The 19,032-nt window shown below is 39.6% G+C and overlaps 1 protein-coding gene across 1 annotated transcript in view; it reads right to left on the bottom strand.

The window, feature by feature from the left end:
• mpped1 (metallophosphoesterase domain containing 1) overlaps positions 1 to 19,032 on the bottom strand; it is a 91,617-nt gene that overhangs the window by 57,030 nt on the left and 15,555 nt on the right. Inside the window, exons 2-3 of the mRNA XM_008401555.2 lie at positions 16,168 to 16,513; positions 14,443 to 14,624 (exon numbers count right to left, since the gene is read on the bottom strand). Coding sequence (XP_008399777.1) covers positions 14,443 to 14,624; positions 16,168 to 16,346 — 361 coding nt within the window. The 5' untranslated portion in view covers positions 16,347 to 16,513. The remainder of the gene's footprint in view (positions 1 to 14,442; positions 14,625 to 16,167; positions 16,514 to 19,032) is intronic.

Genomic DNA, 19,032 nt, shown 5'->3' with positions numbered 1-19,032 from the left:
CGTGCGTGCGTGCGTGCGTGCGTGCGTGCGTGCGTGTGTGTGTGTGTGTGTGTGTGTGTGTGTGTACATGTCGATATTAAAAAGCAGTAGCCAAAACATCTTGCCAAATAACTTAATAACAGTGTATGTCTGGGAATTCTGGGAGTGTGTGGAGTTGCATAAAAATAAGGGCCAAATACTTCCTGCCAGCCTGAAATGTGTTTCCATAGGAGTTAATAAATAAGGAAGTGGCAGCACTCAAACTTTCCTCTGAAGTAAAATGAAAAGAAAACTCAGGTTCTTTTAAACCTTCATCCGGTCTTCTCTTTCTCTATCTCTATCCCCACTCTACATCATTAATTTAAATAAGTTTTTATCAAAATCCTTTGAAACCATTTAGAAAATCATCAATATTACTTGAATACTTTGAGGCTACTTAAATGTCAAGAACAGACTGTCTCTCATTCCCTGTATATGGTGGTCAGTGTGTCCTAACATTCCAGATCCATAGGAGCTCTGTAATGTTGGAAAGACTTCACAACCAAAAAAAATAAATAAAAAATCGTGAAAATGCTGTTATGCAGAAACTAACTGGAACAAAATCGTGTTTGTTTAATAATTAATGAACTATACGTTAATCTAAGTTGTTTAGGCTTTTACTATCTGAGCTGAGGCCCGCTGAACCTGACTCCTAATCAGAACATCTGATTCGGTCCAGAATCACACACTTTAGCCTGACTCTTAAATTTCTTCAGAAATGTTCTAGTTATTGTTAGCTGGTATCTCATTTGTGTTAATTTCATAAATAACCCACTGGTAGGTAATGGCTGGATTCCTAAAAGAGTAGTAGATTATTACTAGACAAATATTAATTACCCAATAACTAACAGTTATTTATGAATTTTACATCATTACTGTCTTTGTGCATAAGGGCATGTGGTCCTCAAGGGAGGACCAGGGTCAGCTAGAAAGGGCAGAGTGATGCTTTGGAAAACTTATCTTCCTGTCATTTAGGAGAGTTTTACATGGACACCTACCACCTGTTTAAGCATTGTTGCTGACTAATCAAAACTCACTATGGAGACCATGTTCCTGAATGGCACTGGCCTCTTGCCACATGCTTCAATGCAGAATGTCTGCAGATGCACAACAGCAAGTTCAAGTTTAAGGTTTTGACCTGGCCCGACCTCCCATTAGTCCAACATCTGGACAAATGAGACTGAACTACAGAGGCTCCACTTCACAGCATCCAGGATTTACATGATCAGGTACTGATGGTTTTGTGCCACATCCCTTGGCAGACCTTCATAGATCTGGAGGTCTCTGCTGCAGTGGGCTGATGCTCTGACACATATACAGTGAACCCCAGCCTAAATTCACATATTCACAGATTTTTCTTTAGCTCTGAGTTATTCATAGAAAATTTGCCTATTTGCACAATTTTTTTTGTTGTTGTTGTTGTTGCTGTTAAAAATATCCAGAAAATTTGAAAGAAAATGCTGCTTCAGAAGCTGAAATACCCATGAAGAAGAACTCTGCAAAACCTCCTAAAAAAAAGCAGTTGGTAAAGGAACTGCCTTAGTAAGAGGATCATCACCTTTACTCAACATTTATCACTGCCACGTACCAGTTTGGCTCATATCATCTTATACTTCTCATTATCTCAATGCATATTAGTGTATAATACATGTCTATGCAGTTATAAATGTTCTGGAGGTCTGAAATCGAAAGTATTTGTGGATTTCAACTCTCTGATTGAGGTCCCAAACCTCTCCTATACCACGAGTCCACTGCATACATACATTAGATGAATTTGATTGTTCAACTCCTTTTATTACTGCCATCTCTTTCACTCTCTGTCTAACTCTGAACACTCTCTTTATGTGTAGAACTTCAGGCACGTGCAGAGGGGGGAGCTGAGGGTGCTTGAGCACCTGTCCTTTTTGCCCCTTGCCCCAAAGTGCCCTTTTGGTCAATTGTATGTATTTTTTTATTATTATTTCCTAAGCCCTCTTCTGACACATAAAAACATGTGCTAAAATTCTTTGCTTATTTGTTTCATTTTTGTATAATATAATAAACTGGTCACCTTGTTACCTTTGACCTTTTGCCCGTGACGCATGACGCAGTTGCCTCTCGCGCAGTGAGATAAGGCAGCTAACTGGAGCTCAATTTAGCGAACGTTCCAGATTACTGAACAGTTTTTGGTGAATTAAAAAAACGTTTTTGGTGAATAAAGTGGAGTAGACTTGCTGCTTATTAGATGACGGAAAACGTTGAAGTATCGTTTCTGCTTCAGCACGGAGTAGCGGTTTAAGCAGAGAGGTAATGAAATACAACAGACACTGACAGGCCTCTGCGTCTGCCTTTCTCTGAAGAACTACTGAGTGGGAGGAGACAGCCAGGTGAGGAAAAACTGTTCTTATCTATCGATCCAATATTTCTATCATACAGATATTAGGCTGTTGTTGTTGTGCTATTAGCTAGCTGATAGCTAACGACTTTGCTAGCAAAGCTAGATAACTAAAAAGCTTCTCCAGTTTATCTTTAATGATATCAGTCATGAAATATCACTTATGCAATAGGGGCACATCGCCCGTCCAAAACCGATCATCTCCATAATGAATATATGTCCAATCTTCTAATTTCCTTTGCTGTATAATGTACATTGCATTTATTCTGGCGTTAGGTAAATGTATCTTGAAGGAGAATAACACCTAAATAATAGCCCAACAAGGATATTCATTTATAATTAAAAATAACTCACCCTGAATTACCATGATAGATATAATGAATGTAATAAAAGTGTCATTAATGAAGGGGAAAAAACTCAACACAGAGTTTAGGGTCTGGTTCGCAGAGTATGAAGTTAAATTTGTTTCCCAATTATTCAATGGAAAAAAAAACTAACCTCAGTTAAGTAAAATAAAATTGTAATCAAAACTTTTGGAATTGTAATGATTCCTTTAAAAAAAAAAGTTTTGTTTAAAAGATTTTTTTTTTTAATTAACTGATTTTTACCAAACATAAACATTTATTTGCACACATCAGAAATCTTTTGTTGTGATTTTAGGCCCTGCTCAAGGCGTCACAAGCAAAACTTTGAGTCACAAACAAAAACTTAACAAGAAAAGATTTCTGACACGCGCAAATAAGTTTGTTTTGTAAAAAAGAAAGTTAACTTCATGAGTCAAAAATGTGTGATTTAAATTTTTTTTTTTTTTAAGTTTTTTTAAGCAAAACTCAGTAGGCTTTTCTCATGGTGGCATGCATTAACAATTCAATTTTTCCTTTTGTCTTTTTTGTTGTTTTTTTTTTTCGTTTTTCTGCAGTTCCACGATAAAGTTTGATGCAGTTCTGCTTTCCTGAATGGACCATCTTCAACTCAACTGCAAGTGTAGCAAACAGGCAGCTCTTTGTTTTATAGATTACAGTCACTAAAAGGTTGCATTGTGCTCTTGTTTATATTTTTAATAGTGTAATTCTGTAAAGACAAAATATGTCTGGTGGTCTAGCTCTGATTTACATTTCTTGCTAAATTGCGGGTTTGAATATTGCAATACTTTCCTATAACAAAGTAGACCTGCAGAAAGGAATTACTAATATAATATCTTACATAGGCATAGTGTTATGTTCTATATGGAGATGTTTGTTAGCTTTGATTGTATATGTCACATTTTTGTAATTTATAATTGTTTATTAAACTCTGAAAGCTGTGTGGCTTTGTTGATATTCTGTCCTAGAATGCGGTTAGATGTGCCCTTTTTTTGTTGTTGAGCACCTGCCCCTTTATTGGCCTCTGCACGGCCCTGTAGAACTGTGTATTATTCTGGATTGAACCTGCGGCACAATCCAGAATAAAAAGAACAGTTGGATTCAAAGTGAAGCTTCAGACAAAACACAACTGATGTTCAGCGACAGATAAATTACACACTCAGTGGTGGTTTTATGACACAGAGTGAGAGAAGCACAGAGATGAAAGACTGAATGGGCGAGAAAAGTAATATATCATATAAAAGAGAAAAAGAAGACATGAGAGATAAATGTACACAATGAAGGAAGATAAAAGAACTTTTGCCTTTCCACCTCAACTCAGACTTCATACACATTTCATTTAATGCACCACCCGCACACTGCAGCTTCCATCACACCCACATAAACACACACACAATTGAATAAGCAGACCCAAAACAAAGACAGCGAGTAATTATGAGGAACTGCACACAAACACCACCTACTGCGCCACGCATCCAAAAGCATCATTTTATCTGAGTCCAGCAGAACTTCCTAACACTTCACAATATCCACAGCAAACATAATGCATTTCACACACGGACACATCCAGAGACGCTCACACAGAGGCAGTGACAAAGACAGATACGGCGCATCATCAAGCATCCTCGTAGGTGGTCTGTCTCCTCTCTCTCTCTGGCGTTCCATCTCTCTCTTTCATTCTGTCTGCTCCACTTCCTTGTTCGGTGTGACAAACGTCGCCTCCAAGATAATGTGGTGGAAGATTAAGCTGCAACTCTCACAACAAGTAGCGTGGGCTTCTGATGAATGCTGATGAATTAAAGGCACTTGGGAATGCGCCATCCACCCCAGGCCTGGATTTTGGTTTCTATTATGTCAAATTAAATCAGTGTTAAACAACAACTTGTTTACGCTGAGCCACTTTGCTGAATTCTGTTAAACTATTTGTTCTTCAGAACTATTTAGAGCAAATTTAGATTTCACCATCACCAAGCCGTACTGCAACAAGAGGAAAATTCAACTGCCTAAGAATCGTTTGACTGGAGAGGCCAGAAGTGAGACGGTTTCAGGCAAACTAAACAAACTGCACAAAAATGTCAAACTTTGCACAGAAACATAAAGATAGAACCCTAAACAACCTGTTTAAACAGTTTATCAGCAAAAATAGTTGTTTTGGGATTTCACATCCGGCTCCTTCACTAAGAAGTCATGATATATATTTGGCTCCAAGGTGAATCCCTTAATTTTTATCAAATGCAACGCCACACTAAGTGAAATCATCTACTTGTGTCTTGTCTACACTCAGACGGGCTGCAATGCTTCTGACTTCCTTCATCTGCTCCGTGTTAACGTCTCCAGCAGCTTGGCCTCGGGTTGTAAAAGGCTTCCCTCTCCTTTACAGACGGTGTAAAAGCTACATTTATTACAAAACATACATTCAATGATCCTGACTCAGAACTCTGCAACAGAAAATCTAAAAACAAGGAAAGATATATCCATCATGTTGAAAATGTTTTTCTTGGAAGCTCCTCCTATATGTTTCCTGAACTATAAAAAATTTAGTACTTACAAAAGAAATAGTGAAAATGTTTCTGTAAGCGCTTCACAGCCAATTGAATCTTTTTCCCTCCTGTATGCACATACAGTAGATTTAAGAAGCACAGATTTGTACAAATGCAAACAGAACAAACAGAAGCCCTGAGGGACAAATGCAAAATGGCTAGCTAAATCTACAGTCGAATGAAGTTTTATCAAATTCGCTTATTTAAATTTAACGGGAGGAAATAAGTAGAGAGTGAAATTAGAAATGAAGACAAATGGAGTATAGAAGTGCAGACATAAAGGAACCTAGCTGAGGAGAGAAACCCAAGAATAGGAACATGAAAATGGCAAACTAAGGAGAGATAGATGTGTGACAAGGGCAGGAAGAAAAGGAGGAAGGCAGAAGTACAACATACCATAAAAAGACAGCATAAAAGTTTAATGCCCTCACTGTTTCAGCTAAAGGAAGCAATCCAGCAGAAAACTGAGAAAAGATAAAGAAGCTAAAAGGAAGTAGAGATATAACGAAATGAAGTAAAACAGTTTAAAACCCAAAGATGGAGCTGGAGAGGCCAAGATATACAGAGGAAGAACTCTCTCCCTTTTCTGACCAGAAAAATACAACTACCCATACGTACTTGCATTTAAAATGCCTGCATGGTGATTGCATCACAGTCTCTGCTCATTTATTATTCAACAGAAAGGAACAGAGCAGGCTTTAAATAAGATGCTAAAGGCTATGAACCCTGCAGTCTCCAGTCACAAAGCAGAGTCACGTCTAACAGAAGGACAGTGAAACTAATTGTGGGAAACTGTGCCACGATTTTGTTATATTATTCCAAAACTACACTAATATTTTTACAATAACTGAGGTTAAATGTGTAAACTGGCAGGAGTCTGTCATGGTCACACCCACAATTTCACTTCACTTCACCAACTAAGCTTTCAAAGCTTTTAAACGTCTTCAGATCGTTGGACTGAATAAATCTTCTTCTTGTCAGAGTAATGCAAGCATTTCCATTACTGGTTTTCTGCTGGCTTTTTGAGCACGGCTGAAGTTCGATGTGAACAGATTGCTGTTACCTGCATGGTTCATGAAACTCAAGAGAGACTATAATAATATTTAGAACCACAAAGGAAGGAGCAGGTAAAACCCAAGTAAAGTTTTACTATTTACAACTCAGCTGAACTACACCGTAACAATAAATCAGCTGTTCAAATGCAAAAGCATTCCCCCAAAACCACCATGAAGCAGCTCTTGCACACAGTAACAGTTAACAGAGAACAACTACCGCAGCTGGAGGTGGGCCTTCAAGCCAGAACTTCAGCCGACAGCCTCTTAATGGAAACACAACAGGTTCAGGTTCTGTGTGGAGAGGAGCAAAGTCCAGCTGCACAGAGCCAGAGGAAAAGGGGTAGAAGTTGTTTGTCTGAATGCTACTAAACAGAAAGTGAATGGACAGCAAGTGGCAAATGAAAACTAGAGTAAAACAGACACAGTCTAACACTAAATGCCCTGCAGCTCTCTGACCTCATCTTGGGATGGAATTTGCACCAAAAAGCAAAATGATAGTTGCTCCTGAGTGATTCTACACCAAAATAACTTGTGTATCCAAACACACACTCTTCAAGATGATAAGTTAGAAATTCTGCCAATTTAACCACATTTTTATGGAGGGTTTTTAGCACTGCATTACTGGCCTGAAAAGAAAACTGTAGATGCATCTCAATGAATTCATTTTATGTAAAGAGTGAACTGAATTTACTCTATTTATTTCTATAAATTGAAATGATCATGGCTTACAGCTAATGAAAAACTAAAAATCAGTTTTCTTCACAAGAATCCTCAAATAAATGCTTGAAATGGTTATGTCACTCTGAAATAAATTCCAATTTCACTAATGTTTTAATTTTTAGAGATTTATCTTTAAATGATAAGCTGATCACTTGTAGTCCAGAACTATAAGAACACAACAATATGTGGAATATTTAAAACTTTAAAAACTGAAAAAGAATAGCAAAAGATAACTTGGAAAGTTAGTTCTATCTAAGTACAACTCCATGACAAAGTTGCATCACAAATCTTCTGTGCAAAAAGACGAACCCTGAATGGTCATACTGAAAATGAAGTGATATAATGTGTTTCATGTCAGAGTGTCTCATTATTTACTGCTACTAAGGGACAAAACATCCATTTGTGGCAAGGAGCTGAAGAGATGAGTTCTTAATAGAACAAAATGAGACAGTAGAAAGCAGTGACAGCAACCATCAAATCTCATGTTGTCAAAGACCAAAAGTATTTTAGGAGTAAGTGAAAATCTTCTCCTTTATAGACAAAAAGTTACATTTTTCTGCATCTATTTAAAACAGTGTCCCATTCCACTGCACACAGTCGAGTGACTTTCCCTTTCATGCATAGGTCACTGGTCACTACAGTGGGCAGCTATCTAAAAGCCATTTTCTTGTTCTTCTTGTGGATTTTTATGTTATAAATGCACATAGACCACTGAAGTGGACACTAATGCATAATAAAATACACTATCAATTACTGGCCATCAGCTGCAAATGCAACAAATTCTTTTTGTTAAATCCAATATGGCCGACAGACAAAAGAGAATACCAACCGACCCTGTTCCTCCTTCTACTGTAGACGACTCTTGCAGGTAAAAAAAATATTGTGACATCAGATAACCCCTAAAGAACAATACTACTGATGTATTTTTCAAATAACTTCGTATTTGGAGGAAAATACAATTGATCACCTAAAATAAATAAAATAAAATAAAAATGTTTTGTACAAAAAAAAAAATTTTTGTACCTTTTTTTATGCCATAAGAAAATAAAAAAATGAAAAAACATCTTGACACAAAGGATCATAATTCATGCATGAATAAGAGATCATAGTATTTGACAATCAAAGCAGCATTTTTACAGTACAGCATTTGTGACCAAGACCAAACCCAGTGAGCTCCAGATGTGAAAGCAGGACCTGCAGGCAGCTGCTGGAGGTTTGGCTGTAACTCCGAAATTGTCATATCAAAACCTATACTACACTCTTAGAAATGGCTGTAAATTTACGGCGGAATTCCAGCAGTAACATACTGTTATTCCAAAATACGGTAGGATATTGTCAATTTAATGTCTTCTTCTCTTGTCACAATCAAGACTGACGACTGGCAGTAAACTACCGCAAAATAATTGTAAAATACAGTTTTTTTTCTAGGCAAGACATTTTACTTGTATTTGCATCTAGAGAAGCAGCATTTAAAGACAATATTAAACGGAAAGAAAAAAATACTTTCCATAATAAATCTTTTAGGGAATGAATCGAAATCTTCAGAGCATAATCAAAAATGTTAGAATACCAAAAATTTTAAAAGTACAATGTTAATTAAACACTTGTTTAGTCAAATTCAAAGATCGGTTTGTCAGTTTCCCTAAAGAGATGGTGTTTGATAAAGAGTTGCTCCCACAATCGCAACGTATCTGTGACGTCACGTTTGCCCTGGAGACAGCAGTATGGCGTCTTGTCTGGAGCTTATCATAACAAGGTAAGTTCCCTAAAGCTATTAAAACATGCTCTTTTTGTTCTTTCTTTAATGTATTTCAGTGAATTTTGTGAAATAAAAGTTTAATTTTGGTATAATGTAAAGATACTACTGTAAAGATACAGCTACTGTGCATTTACAGTAAACTTCTGGCGTCTATAGATGTCAGTATGTTACTGTAAATTTACAGGATTATTTCTTAGAGTGTAGGGTATCACACCCAGGGGCTAGGTAAAGGGGTGAAAAGTGATGACGATTCTAGGGGCCCTGACCAGCATGGGGCCCTCCACAATTTAATTATTTATATTTTGTTCATAGACATAAAATAAAAAATTCGGGGTCCTGTCAAATACAAAATTAATCATATTGTATTTTCAAAGATTGTTTTTAGCAGTAAAAATTTAATGTTGCCCCTCCTAGACCAAAAAACACACATCCATATTTGCCCCTATTGGCGTTAAATGGTTCGTTCCTGCTTGGAGCGCTTAACAGTGACATATGCAGCTACAGTCAGTTGAAGCTGCAGCTGAATACAGCGGTGACTGTGGCAGTTACTATGCTGCTCAAAAAAGTTATAAAATCAGGTTTTTTAAAACAAAATAGAGGGAGAGAGAGATAAAAAGGCAAGAGTGTTAATTTATAACTCAGTTTTTCTCCAAGAGAGGTGAGTAGACTGTGAGATTATCAACCATCCATTTTCTTGCACCCTTGTCCCTCAGTGGGGTCGGGAGGGTTGCTGGTGCCTATCTCCAGCTAACATTCCGGGCGAGAGGCGGGGTACACCCTGGGCAGGTTGCCAGTCTGTCGCAGGGCAACACAGAGACACACAGGACACACAACCATGCACACTCACACCTAGGGGCAATTTAGACAGACCAATTAAGCTGACAGTCATGTTTTTGGACTGTGGGAGGAAACCGGAGTACCCGGAGAAAACCCACGCATGCACAGGGAGAACATGCAAACTCCATGCAGAAAGACCGGGCCGGGAATCGAACCCAGAACCTTCTTGCTGCAAGGCAACAGCTCTACCAACTGCGCCACTGTGCAGCCAGATTATCGACCATTTAGCATAATTAGCTTAGCTACAAACTACTGTTTGTCTCATTTTCACTAGCATTTAATGAATTAAGGAAAAAAAATTACCAACATATTAATATATTTAACTTGTTCCCTGTGCCTTTTACCACTTAACAGATGATTGAGTGAGCAGACGCTCTAAAACACGTCCCTCCTGACCTGTTCTCTCCTGAATGAAATTAAAGTTGCAGTATGTCCCTTTTATATAAATATTTTTTTCACATATATTTTAAGTTAGCTTCATTAGCTAACGAACTCGATCGAACCGTTATACCTAGGATTTCTGTCGGCTAATGTGTCTTTCAGGGTTTGAAAATGGGCCGACAACTCGTGTAATGTGCGCTGGACATTAGACTAAGGAAATGAGGAAGGGAGGGTCAGTGGAGAGCACCGGAGCTGAGCCTTTTTCATTCAGCGTCATCAACAGAAAGAAAAAAAGGCAGGAAGAGACGATAAAGATGATAATTAAAATGATCTCAATAGGTTTTTTTATCGTCCGATTAATTGATTTATCGTTTATCGCGACATGCCTAACCGTAAGTCAATACACATTTTCAGTTTGAAAACAGAAATGTGTTTGTTCTCAAAACTTGTAATGCACGCACTCAAAACTTTTGCTCTTTTTCAAATATTCTCACTCAAATATTTGTACTCGCACTCAGATTTTTTCCTTGCGCGCAAAACTTCCCTCCTCATGGATTAACTTTTTGCTTGCAAAAATCTCAGCTCGCCCTCTCTCTCAAAATAAAAAAGTAGCTTTGGTTCCAGCCAGTATAATGAAGGTAATGTACTGTGTGGTGGGAGCCTCCTGGTCCTTGAGAACACTTTTGTTTCCTTCTAGTGGGTGTGTCTGTGTGGCTGTGTGGCTGCCTAGATAGATAGATATGTATCCATATAGATCTATAGATACAAACAATCCATAGATTGATAGATATTAATAGGAAGCCATTAAACTGATAAAAATCAACAGCCATTATTTTGAAATCAGGCTGTTTCATCAAATGAAACTGTTTAAAGTGTAACTAACCTCTGCAGTTCCACTAAAAATAAATTGAGTCAAATGGGTTTGAGTCAAACCCATTTGAGTCAATAGGTCAAATTCTCTGATTGATTCTTACTGAAGTTGTGAACAATGAAGTTGATAACTTCTAACTAACTAATTATCTAAGGGGGCGTTTACGCGACAACGATCCAACAAAAACGGCACTTTTGTTCCGTTTTTGTTGGATCGTTTACACGATAACGTTCTAATTACGATCCGTGTTTACACAGTAACGGTACACWTCGAAAACGTGTAATGCTCTCGCTGCGCCTAGTTGGTGCTAGGTTCTTTGAAACTTTGAAAGTGCACGTGTTTAAAAAAAAGTTGTACTTGAAGGCATGTGGATTTGCGTGAGAAAACACGCATTGTGTGCATTTGATTAGGGCTCATGCAGTTGCAAAAAGTGGGATCACTTTGCTGAAACACCTTGTTTGAGCTTTCACGGTATCTGTAGCGAGCCACGGACTGGAAGCTGTTTATTGTTTTTACCTTGGAATGGCCAACAGTCTGTTATTCCTATATCAATTTGATAAAATAGGAGTTCCCGCATGTCCCATATCTGTCTCCTCTGTTCCATTTTTCAGCAGTTAAAACAGTTTAATCCGTTGCTAACAAGTCGTAACTTGTTTTTCCGAGCCGCCTTCAAACGCAACATGAAAGCTGAGACGCTCGCACTGGGTTTACACCTGTGAGGCAGCGGAGACGTCCTGCTGCTGCGCAGGTGTGTGTTAGAATCATGGCAGCAAACCAGCAAAAAGTAAATAACTTGGCACAGTTTTTCCCCGAACTAACCGACTGAGTTGAGTAAAGCTGTTGGATGCAGGTGATGATAGCTAAAAGATGACTAGCTAATATAAATACAGCACGTTAAGCTTGTTAACAAGTAGCCTGTAGGCTGCTGGTGTTGTTGTCTATGTTCAGCTACGTAGACTCATTTTGCCCCCCAAAATAAGTCGATGCCCCCCTGTTAAACTTCTCTGGAGCCGGGGCTGATCCGTAGTTCTCTAGATAAGAGCGCTGAACAAGTTTTATATCATCAAACTGGTGCATTACATACATCACGGACAAACGTTAGAGATTAGGTACAATTTTAAACTTCAACACAGTCCATGCCTCCAGGAAGCAATTGTTTCTCAACAGCCAGAAGCCCAGAATGCTATAACATCACATACAGAATATCTTTCTAACTTCACAAGAACTGTGCCAATGCACATTTCCTTAACCCCTGACCCAGAAACAAACATAATCTCTTTTTAACAGATTTTGGGCCCCATAAGGTGAAGTTGGTCCTCACAACATAACATTTGACAGAAAAATGGGCCTCCAAGTGAGAAATGCTAAACGCACACACACCCAGACGGTGTCCTTTTCTCAGTGACTGACAGCAGTAACTATATGGTTTTCTGTGACAGTGACAAAGATAGGGGTTGGGGGATCATGGAATCAACCTCTAGGTTTTAAAACTCTGAGCTCCTTCACATACAAAAAAAGACCAGACTTACTTTACCTCCACAGTCCCAACATCTCCTCCATGTCCAATCACTGTCCCTGCATAAATTTCAACTCCTACCTCTTCACTCATCCTCTCCTTCCTCTCTCTGCCTGCCTCTCCAGCAAAGCTGCCATCCCCTGACAAAAGCCTTGAGTGGATGCCAGTCCCCCTGCTCCCCCACCCTCAGCGCCGGCTGACTTCCTGCTAAAAATAAAAGCCAAAAGAAGAATTGTACCAAGTGAGAGGGAGTAGAATGGGGAAGGACTGGACTGGGAGGAAGCTAGCTGGAAAATGTGAGGGAGAAAGAGGAATGGAAAAATAGAAAATCTACGGAAAATAAAAAATGAAGGAGGTAGAGACAGGAGAATGAAAAGGAGAGACAATGGGTGGAAAAGAGAAAAGCCAATGAAAGTAAGGAGAAGGTAAAAAAGTTTAGGAGCAGAATCATTTGTGACCGGGGTTAAGGGTCAGACTACAGCTGATCACTCTGAATCTATTCTGCACAGAAAGCAGCAGGAGTCGCATTCATCAGTGAAAAAGCAGCGAACAGAGTCACATCATAAATATTTATATGAGAGGAGGAAGACGGCAGAGTTGCAGGGGAGGAGGAAATAATAGGAAAGGAGAGGAGCGATGAAGGAAAGGAGAGAGAGATGAGTGGAACTTCAGAAGTGACAGCAGGTGCTTTTGGCTCACTTTACCTTCTTATCCCCATCTCTCCCATTGGCTGGCCTGCTGCTGGAGCACAGCAACTCACCAAGCAACTCGCACTCCCTGCAGCTCTTATATACGTGAGTGGGTAAACAGGGGAAGGACAGGATGACCCCCCCTCCCCCCCTCCTCCCTCAGAGAACGAGATGAACACATAGAGGCACACAGACTCTCACATAACAGACCTGGGAAGGTTTTTGAGGCAGCAATAATTATGATCGAGCTGCTGCTGTTTCATTTTCCAGTTTGTAACCCAGTTTTGTTCAAAGACTCTTCATTTCTGACAGCTGATAAACTTCCAGCAGCTGCTAACTCAGTGGAGATGAGATGCTTCTAGGTGGAGGACCACAGAGCAGAAGGCTGAAATGGAATTAAAATCAAAGCTCTGAGTGCATTCTCTCAAAACTACAAAAAAAATTCACAAAATATTTAGAGACAACAAACTCCTATTAGAAATGTTAAGGCATTCATAAAACTGGGATCCTCCTGCTCTTTACACATTCACTCATAACATTTTTAATTGTCTTTCTTGGTCCACCATTCAAATATTGGCCAGAGCTAAAAACTGTTGATCCTGTTTGAACTGCCACCTGCCTGCTTGGGACCCTCGGCACACTCTTCTCTTGCTACATGTTTGCTAAACTGGTCAACTGGATTTAATTAAGTATTGAAATATGCTTACATTTTGTAAAACAATGCAAAACAGATTCAACTGTAAATCCACTGGAGTGAAATGAATTCCAATTAGGCAAAATCAAGTGAAATCTGACTTAAACTGATTCTTAAAAGCCTAAAGTTCATCTGACGTTCGTGCCCATGAACGACACCAGCTAAAATCTGACCTGAAGGTTCACATTTCAGCCAACAATGATACGCTCAACAAACTGAGCATTTTGTAAACCTTTTGTTAGAGTTTTCACTGTTAACTGAGGTCATTTCAGTTCAGTCAGTGAACATCTGAGAGGTTTGGATGCAACAAAGGTTTTTTTTTTCTGTTTAAAGGTTTAGAATATAAGAAATCAGAGATTCTGCCCTGAATCTAAAAATTCTCTGAGCATACTCATATGTCCTTGAGCTTATAACAGAATAAATAAAATCAGATAAGAGCTGAACTTACAAAATACACAAGAAACTACATCATGCTGAGAAAATGCACTGAAATAAACAGTGATTTTTTGTTTAACTTCCAAAGTTTTAAAAGGTGCTGCATGTGATCTGTACTTAAACTACCCATGATAATCCTAGTGGTGAAATTCACACCTGAGGCAAAGTAGTGCTTACTAGTCTTTACTAACCTAGCCAGTCATTGAACTTTTTGACCTCAGAGGGCAGCCCAAGCTCGGTGAAGTCTCCGGCGTGAATGAACACGTCTCCGTACGGCATCTGGATGGCATCTGTGCGTGAATGAGTGTCTGAAATACACACAAAGCGTGTGTAACCTGGAGGTTTGGGAGTGTCGTGGGGCATCGGGTCCACCCTGAGAAAGAAAAGATGAGCAAAGTCAAGGTTGAGTTTGAGGGCCATGATAAAAGTGTCACTGCATGTGTAATGTGTGCAGGTAAATAACGGTGTTCGCAAACGTTCTGCAGTAGCAGGCTGACAGGAAAAGAAGTTTAAATTAGTATCCAACCAAAAGAAAAAAAAAAACATCCCCACAGACTGAGGAAGCAAAGGAAGCAGGAGACTTGGGAAGAGGTGGGAACGAGGGGCCACAATAAAAGCACAGTACAGAGACACACTGAGGCAAATGTACAAAAATAGAAAAAGAATAAAGTACAGATATAGAAAAGTGTAGAGTCCTATGGGATTTTCAGTGAGCTGGTACATTCATGTGGTCTCCAGGGAACCAGGGAGTTGGTGAATAACCATGGCCCACTTTAGGAAGTTTCCTCCAGGTACGGTTCCACACAGCCCTTTCTCCTCCACACTGCTGTCCCACCACCCTAACCCCCCATCACCACCACCCACCATCCAGCTTCTAGAATGTAAGAAACAGGGTGTTGGTGAAAAGCAGATATCTTCTACATGAATCTCAGACAGTCATGACAAGTAAACTAAGCGCAGTAAGAAAAGGCTAAAGTTCACTTTAACATTCTCTTTCCACTCACATGCTAATGAACACAGGCCTTAACTGGCAGAATTACTTTCTCACATCAAATATATATTTTTTTATTCTGTCTGTAATTACTTTCATTACACAGACACTGGCAGATTCTCCAATGGTTGCTTCAGACTCTATTAACTATATTAGATCATTTCTTAGCCTGCAGTAACTTTTATAAAAAATATGTCTTTTAGATATGTGTTGAAACCACCATGTCCTGACAGCATGGAATGAGTCAGAAAGACACGAGCTACTCTGTCTCCTCTCTCTGGTTCTACTGCCTTCTACAGAAACCCAGTCAGAAACAACCAATCAGAGTCAGGAGGAGGGCCTTAGCACCGTCAAGAGAGGACGAGTCAGTTGCTGGATGGGTCTGCTGAACTGCAACTAGTGCATCCCTACAACAGAGGAATTACCCAAAATGTCTCTTTATAAGCAGAAACATTAAAAGTTTTTTTTTACTGTAATAAAAGGTCTGCCTCCTGCAGTAACCCCATACAAACCATACTCACTTACTCAGCCCAGCACATTTTTGCTGCTAACGTCCAAACCCTGACTCCTCCACATGACATGTTTCCACAGCTCCAGAGTCCAGTGATGGACAGAGAGCACTCAGTGATGTAAGGCTTGGAAATGACTCAGCAGTAAAAATCCTTTCCATGAAGCTCTCTGCTGTTTTTTTTTTATCTATGTGAAGACTACAAGAAACTTGGAGGACTGTAACTTGTTATCCTCTGACTGCTCTGTCATGTTCTGAGGCCTAACACTGCATGGCACAGTTGATGTTGTTACCAATCACTTTCACTTCATCATAATACCACTAACAGCTGACTGTGGAATATTTGGAAACCCATTGCAGTGGTATCCTGTCTTGGTGGCCAACATGGCGGCAGTTTTTCTTCTCCAGTCTACTCACATGTGTACATGCGGTGGCTGGAAGCGGCCCTGGTTGATGTTGTAGAAGGTGAAGGCCTGTGTGGGGTTGGTGCTGTACTCATCTACCTCCACAGCTGCCCTGCTGCCTCTCTGAGTGTGTGACTGGGCCTGGGACTGCTGCCGCCTTGCCGCCATGATTTCCGACAGAGTGAAGGCCATGGCTGTCTGTGGTGTCAGCTGTTTGGTGCTTTTGGTTCTGGACAGCGAGCGGACTGAACGGGCCAGAGGGGAGACTCCTGTCCTCAAACACACGCAGAGCTCACTGTGGCTGTGATCTGTGGCGGGAACATGGTCTCTTTTTCTGCTTACTTGCAGCTCCTCAGCACCTAAAGGGATTACAAAGAACAGAATTCACCCACCGAGCTTTGGATAGCTGGGATCTGTAGCTAAACACTTACATGAGAGGGTATTTCCCAAAACACAAACACATTTCTGGGACAAACTGGAGTTTTGCTGAAGTTTTAAAATAACTATTTAGTAATGGCTGCTACACTAATTATGCCAAATTCTTGGGCCACTCCTTCAGCCCTGAATGTCTGCCTTCATCATCATATGAGTTACAACATTTAATACCCCTGTGGGATCAATAAAGTATTTTTAAATTTGAATTTCATTCATAATGGATGGGATAAATGTGAACCAAATGTGGACCCAAACATGTTTTATACAAACCCTGCTTACCGATGAATAACAGTGACTTTTTATTCTAAGAACTATGACCATAGTTTTGCCCCTCAGTCTCTTGAAGTGCGGTTTGTCTGTGCAGTATTATACGAGTATCTTCTACCCTTTGGTGGTAGAAGGCACACTTAGTCCCAGCAAGTCAATTCAAGTCAAAAATAATTTCATAATAAAATGTTGTAATTCATATCATCCAGTTATCTTCCGTCATTGTGGATGGTGATGCTGTGGGCAGGAAGGATCTTCAGTAGCAGTCAGTGTTACAACCAAGACTGCTGCTGTATAACAGTTTCATCATTGTCACAACATGCTAATAGCTTAATATCTGAGCAGCAAATATTGTTCAATGACAATGTCCTGCTTTTACCCCCATTTATCAAGAAATGCTAATCCGCCTCCTCTTTAAATCTCTGTCTGGCTGTTTGGTTAGAAAGACTGACTGGTCCATCATGATGGATGGAAGAGATGGTTTGAAGATTTGGGGTCAGAGGTCACGTGTTAGTTAAGTTGTTGAGATACAAATCAGCAGCTCCCAGTTGTAAAAGCAATACCTTGTTTTCTTGGTTATGCAACATAACTGTTCAAAAGTAAATTAAACAAAGTAAGAGCAAAACAGAATAGAATAGAATAGAATAGAATAGAATAGAATAGAATAGAATAGAATAGAATAGAATAGAGTGCTTCATTTAGTTTTGCAGAAGCACAACACAATTTCATTTCAGAGCCCATCCAAAGGGAGACAGGTGCCTGGGGCTGCAGCCATGGAGGCGCTGCTCATCCTTCCAGTTGCACAGCATCCAAAAGCAAAGTCAAGAACGGTCCAAACAAGCAATGAATCAACCAAAGCAACCATGAAAAGTCAACAAACAGAACAAATCAGAACCAATACAAGAGTCACTCCAGAAAAGTGGCAGAACAGGAGGTGATCCTGGTATCTGCTTCTTTTTAGAGCACGACAGAAAACTAGCTCTGCATGTTTAATATGGGGCGACTTGTTCTACAACCAGAATGACTAATTTTTTGCAAATTACCTCACTGTACTGATTACATGTTTAAAAAGATTAATGAAGTTCCTCTTATTTCTAAACAGTTACTGAAGAACACACAAAATATCTTTATATTGCATCATTTGACTCCATTTGTTTGCCAATGATTCCCTTAAGCTGTCTGAGAACATCCTGACTGCTAAACTAGTCGGCCCTCTGTAGGCATGCTAATATAAGGTTTAATGAAAGGAAAAGCTGTGGTGTATTAACCACACCCTCAACAAGACGTAATCACAGTCTTAACAGGATTGTAGAGTAAAGCACGAGGTGAATGGTTTATGACATTCCCAATATACCCAGTGCGACTCGGGTGAGATGTGTGCTGATTATCCTCCTGGCCGTCCAAACCAGTGACGTGTGGTCAGGGAAGGCAGGTGAGGCAGAGCCTCACCGGTTATCATGGAAAGATAATATATAATAATAAAATCATTTATATTGCTATTTTCACCCTGTGGTTTGTACTATAAAGTTTTTACTTAGCTCAACCAATTCTGATTAGTTTTTTCTTAAAAATCGCTGTATTGTCGCATTTTCCCATTCAAATGCTCAGAAGCGAGGCAGCAGGGAGCTGAGGCTCACCTGCGATTGCGCAACCTCACGCTAACTGCACTGGCTGCCATTCTATTAGAGCATGCTCCTCCTGTCTGTATGCCGGTGTTACGTCAACCCGCGTTTCCCCATCAGATACGGTTCCCCCGGCGTCTTCTTGCCGCTCCGCCCCGCCCACGCGGCAAAATACGCGCGTGCTCGTGATGAGCACTGAGAAAGCACACGCTTCTTCTGCGCTTGTCTGAGGAACTACGGACACCGTGAAAGCTCAAACTACATGTTTCGGCAAAGTTGTTACACTTTCTTCACGTTTTTGCAGGAAACTAATAGTAATACAACTACTAATAATAATAATAATAATAATAATAATACAAAATAATAGTAATGATAAACACATATGTCACCTATATTATAATTATTATAAATGTATATATATGTATATAAACAGGGCAATGCATTTTAATGCTCAATATTACCCATCAGATATCATTCCCCTTGTTTTACAGTGGGGGAACCCTATCGGATGGCCATTTTTCACCCATCAGATATCATTCCCCTTGTTTTACAGT

This window comes from Poecilia reticulata, linkage group LG23, assembly GCF_000633615.1.
Source record: "Poecilia reticulata strain Guanapo linkage group LG23, Guppy_female_1.0+MT, whole genome shotgun sequence".
NCBI lineage: Eukaryota > Metazoa > Chordata > Actinopteri > Cyprinodontiformes > Poeciliidae > Poecilia > Poecilia reticulata.
The sequence above is the reverse complement of the archived record's forward strand: the minus strand, read 5'-3'. Positions and strand labels throughout refer to the sequence as shown.